Source organism: Osmerus mordax, chromosome 7 (assembly GCF_038355195.1).
Source record: "Osmerus mordax isolate fOsmMor3 chromosome 7, fOsmMor3.pri, whole genome shotgun sequence".
Classification (NCBI taxonomy): domain Eukaryota; kingdom Metazoa; phylum Chordata; class Actinopteri; order Osmeriformes; family Osmeridae; genus Osmerus; species Osmerus mordax.
In genome coordinates, this window is record NC_090056.1 from 4,356,896 (window position 1) to 4,362,235 (window position 5,340).

General features: G+C 45.9%; 1 protein-coding gene across 1 annotated transcript in view; it reads left to right on the plus strand.

Annotated features, from left to right (window-relative positions):
* Positions 1-475: 475 nt before the first annotated feature.
* The window catches only part of bsna (bassoon presynaptic cytomatrix protein a), a 60,154-nt gene continuing 55,289 nt past the window's right edge, over positions 476-5,340 (plus strand). Inside the window, exon 1 of the mRNA XM_067240915.1 lies at positions 476-654. Coding sequence (XP_067097016.1) covers positions 476-654 — 179 coding nt within the window. The remainder of the gene's footprint in view (positions 655-5,340) is intronic.

The following is a 5,340-nucleotide window of genomic DNA, read 5'->3' on the forward strand; positions in this document are numbered from 1 at the left end:
TGCTATTTGTGACTTGGCTCCAAATCCTTCACCACTTCCAGATATATAGAAACGACCAGACTGATCAGAGTGAAATCCTCACACTATTTCTCGGCCCAGGTGTTTTAAGGTATCTTTGGTTCACGTGATGAACCACTTTGTCCACCATGGCATGTCAGCAAGACATATGGAGGCCTATTGCACGCACACTTTCTTCACCAAGAAACGGGTGAATCAAGCTGAGACGGGACGCGCGCGAACCTGCTATAGTTCCAGCAGCGTCAGCAGCCCTATGCTCGTGCACAGAGCTCAGTTTCTCTCGCCTTGCTCTCGCCTTGCTCTCGCAGTTCGCGCGCGCCCCTAACGTCAGGTCTGTGGATGGAAGGTGATGATGGCGGTAGAGGAGCATCGCTGAGTTCGCGACTAGGTTTTTATATTAATACAATAAACTGCGGATTGACACAATACATCTCCTCCGTCTCCCTAACGAGGGACAATGGGAAACGAAGCCAGCCTCGAGGGAGGGGGGCAACCCGGGGAACCAGGCTCCATCTCTATGGCGGGAGCTCCGGGTTCAATTTCAGCACCACCGGGCTCTGGACAGCATATCAAGCCCGTAAACGGTGCTGCGGCCGGGGGAGGCATTGGTGGCGGACCGGGGATTGGGATGAATAGGTAAGACCCTTCCTTTGACTCGCGCTGCGGTGTATCCCAGATGTTCGAACACATTTTGGAAAAAGGTTTAATTGCTTTGAACCATTTATCGACAAACGTTTATTCACTGTTGGATGATAACAATGATATTCTTGATGTGATTGATCGGCTCTGTTTTCAAACTATGACTTACTTGGTGAGATCTTTAAGCGTCTTGTGGTATTTCATGACTGACTTGTTTTTCTAATCATGGGTACCTGCCTGTCGGGACGTGTCATGCAGAGCAAGCAGGAAGCGGGTGGTGTGTTTGCCTGTATAACCTACCTGACAGGAGGTTGCACTATAAAACGGTACAATAATATTGAAAGAGTCAGATTTATTTCGAGTACGTCGCGAAACATACTCGATCTCAAGCCTACTAGTTTCCGTATGGGTGTTTGCAAGGGGATGATGATGCTGAAGGCTGTGTGCTTGTTTGCGTGAATGCGTGCGTGCCTGTGCGCCGTGCGTGTGTTGGGTAATATGTGTTTTATGCGTGTAGTAGTATTGTAAGTCATTCGCGTCAGTGTCGCCAAACTCTCAATAATGACGTGTAAACGAGCCCGTGTTCACGTTCTGTGGAGGTTCTTCAGGGCACCAGCCCGCATTCGAGCTCAGGCACTATCATTACCACGATCCCACGATGTTTCGACGAGGCTTGATCGATAAACATATTATCTCAGTTGCTGATGAATTAGTATTTCAGTTGAACATTTCCGCTTTGGGGAAAATATTAGGTGCGACAATTGTATCCATGGTTTGTTTCAATGTTTATGAGCGCGGGTAGATCCATCCTTATATAATATAGCTTGGTGAGGATGAAAGCCCGCATCACGTTAGGAAGAATACATTTTCAGCAGTCTTACACATTTTAAATTCTTGATAATCTACTATAGGCACAAGGATTTGTATAATGTAAGAGCGTGATTCGTTTTGCACTAAAGTGGCTGCGATTAGAGAGATGCTCTATTCCGAAAGTGTGCCTACACCAAGTCTTTATAACACTGTAATAAAAGTACATGTGAACAGATTGAATCACGTGCAGTGAGTATTCGCTCGTCATCCGGGCGCGCGTTCCCGTTTCTGACTGCCTGCCTCTCTCCATCTATTTCTCTCCCCCTGTCTCCATCTCACGCGGACCAAGGGAGCTGTTCTGCGATTATATTACTCTACTGGGTGTAGGCACAATGCAAAGCAGCAAATAGATTTGTTGCTTAATTCACGTTATCATTCCGCGAACAGCTCACCGTTCGGGGGTAGATTTTCATTCATTTCAATTGAGCCATTCATTTTTTTATCATCATGACTATCCCCTCCCCTTGCGCTGTCCAATGGTGAGTGGAGGAGGCTACTATAGATCATTCGGCCCTTAGGAGAGATCTGCAAAATGGGAAATATACTAACGTCAAATTCCCCCATTGCAATGGAACAATGCTAATTAGGACTATGATAGCATACCTTGTGTTTTGTGTTAAAGTGTGTGTAATGAAATGTATTCTGCTGTCCATCAGTCAGTCAGTGCGTTGGGTCTTTGTCGAAAAAACCATGGACGTTTCGTGCGGCAAACACAGGCGCCGTTTCCCCTCAGTTTTCCGCATATTGTTTCTCTGCAGATACATTACAGAGTGTTTCTCTGCAGATACATTACAGAGTGTTTCTCTGCAGATACATTACCGTGTACTGTAGCTGACATCCCTGTAAGCTTACAGCTTTCACCGTCCTTGATTGTCAGTCCTAGTCCTCTCCGCATGTTCTATGTCTTGATGAGGTGTGAAGCCACTAATCAAGTAGGTGGGAAGTGAGTGTGTGTATAATCGTATGTGTGTGACAGAGGTTGTCTGCCTACAGAAAAGACACACCCGTTTTATGAACCCGCCTCTGCATTTATAAAAGCCTATTCTGGTAGGAAGATCTGTGGAGTAGGATTATGGATGACCAGACAAGCACAGCATGTAATGCCTACAGCAGCCTTGAGTGGTTGAGCTACAGTCATTCTACTCACCCACTGGTGCATGTTACTGGATGCCCGCCCTCAAGATGCAGAGAGAACGAGTCACTCAAACCATGGTGCTCTCCCTCTCGCTTTCTGTCCCTGTCTCTCTCTCTCTCTCTCTCTCTCTCTCTCTCTCTCTCTCTCTCTCTCTCTCTCTCTCTCTCTCTCTCTCTCTCTCTCTCTCTCTCTCCCTCTCTCTCTTGCCTGCTGCATGTCTTTCTCTCTCCCTGGCTTCTTGATTCCCTCTCTCTCTCCCCCCTTTCTCTCTCCCCTGGAGTCACCATAGCGAGCCCCAGCCCCACCGACCTCATGGTGCTAAACCGGGAGTTGTTGTGAATTAGACCTAACCCAGACCTGGCCATCTGTGGGCTCCTATCACGTCCCCTTCCTGTGAGAGACCAGGAGCTAGAGAAGAGAGGGAGGGAGGAAAAAAAGAGTTGAAAATGGCCAAGAAGAGACAGAGCCAGAGAGAGAGATCAAGGAGAAATGAGAGACCTTTCATATAAAAGTAGAAGGCAATGAACGTTGCTGGACAGGCATTTTGAGAGTGGTGACTCCATGACTCTGTCTGACCCAGGTTAGCCTTCTCTGGAGTCGAGGGGAAACCTCACTTCACACTGGAAGGATTAATGGAGGTGTAGACTCAGGGCCCTTCAAAGAGACAACCGGAGAAATCTCTCTCCTTACGCCCAAATCTCCCGACTCCCTTCACTGAGCAAGATTCAGTCTCAGGTTTGGGAAAGGGGAAGGCAGAAATATAACAATAAAAAGAGAGATTCATCTGATACATAGGAATACTTTAGGGTTTATTCACAGCTGTGAAGAGAGAGAGACCATGTCCTGTCTATCTATTTGTTGTTGTTCGTCAGGGAGGGAGAATGTCCTTGAAGATTAATTAAACATCCATAAAGTGCTGTAGAGGGCTGTTGGAAGAGTGATGCCTAGTGGTTTCACTTTGGTAATGAGTCAAGGTGTTGAAACCCCCCATAAACAGACAGTCAAAACAATGTTTTCTATGAAGTAAATAACTAAATAGATCATTAAGTTGGTATAACCATTTCTCTGCAACTTGACTGTTTATTATCAAAACTCAGTAGGGAAGAATCGGATGATGAGGCAGAACTTAGACCATCAACAAAAAGGTTTGATAAAGATTATCAGAAGCAAGCTTGGATCAATGGACCATTCCACCCTGGTGAGTCATGGTCATCATGAGGAAGTATGCAAGGCACAAGGTGACTTATATACAATGAAGTAAACAAGTTCAAATCCAGTTTACATAGAATTCCATCTTCTAGGGCACAGCATTACTTATGCTTACAGTTTTCCTATTCTGGCCTTAGAGGATGCAACGTAACAATATCATAACCCGTCATTCAGTTCAAGTCTCCCTACAGTCTAGAGCCGAAGGCCCCTCATACCATATATGGAAACTGATTGACTGTCATCTGCATAGGTCATCTGCAAGATGACCTATGACCTTGGCTCAACAGGTGTTAAGCTGTATAAGTTCACCCTGCCATTGATTAAAGGTATTGATGGCTCTCAACCCATGATAGAGGACTGCACATGCATCTCTGCACTTCCCGTTCCCGTTAAACAATCAAGCGAGGGTGTAGCTCAGTGGCTAGAGCATCTTACTGCAGGTCAAGAAGTCACAGGTTTGAATCCCCCTGTGTACTGTACGTCGCTTGGGACGAAACCATCTATTAAACGGAAGAAAGAAACGATGACATTGTCACAGCGTGGGTGCTGCCTCCAACTCTATAATGGTCTCCCATGGCCCAGTGCACAAGCTCACCACACAGAGGATGTGAGAGGGGGGAAGAGCTTTCTGGCGAAAGCGAAATCTTGCTGGAATTAGAAGCTGGGAGGTAAATCTATTTTTAACTCCTGCCCCATTTAGGCCCATTCTCAGCCGCAGTATCTCAAATTAATCCTTTTATTACACATAGCATGAAATAGCCTGCCTACCCTCCCTCCGCTCTGCTAGCTAAGGCATGGGGAAACACAGGCTAACTCTGAGCAGGGAGAGACAGACATGTAGGGGGGGGGGGTAGAGAGAGAGAGAGAGAGAGAGAGAGAGAGAGAGAGAGAGAGAGAGAGAAAAGAAAGCAAACAGCCAAGTTCCTGATGAGATGGATGCAAGAAGGGATTGTGTAGATGTGTCTGACCACACTTCCCATATCTGGGGAAGGGAGGTCTTACAGTGTCCAGACAGTAGCAGACACGACTGTTGGAAAGGCACACGCAATGTGGTTGGTCAGAATGTGTGTGTGTTCGTCAGGAGACAGTATATGAGTTTACAGTGACTGGAATAAGGTGGCTGAGAGAGAGGAGAAGAGAGAGATAGAGAGAGATAGAGAGAGATAGAGAGAGATAAAGAGATATAGAGATAGATAGAGAGAGATAGACAGAGATAGATAGAGAGAGAAGGTGCTTTGACTCTTTTACCTCTAAAAGTGATGGAAAACAAACCAACAAACAGACCAGATGAGATGCAGGTCATATTTAGAGGAGAATGTAGATTGTTTATGTGTGTATTTGTGGGAAGTACTGGACAGCTGGTGGTGTTCATTGTTCAAAGGAACAACCCACACATACGTTTGTTTAACTATATAGTGAGGACCTGCAATTTCCTCCCATTCAAAACCCTAATCGTTAATGTAATTCTA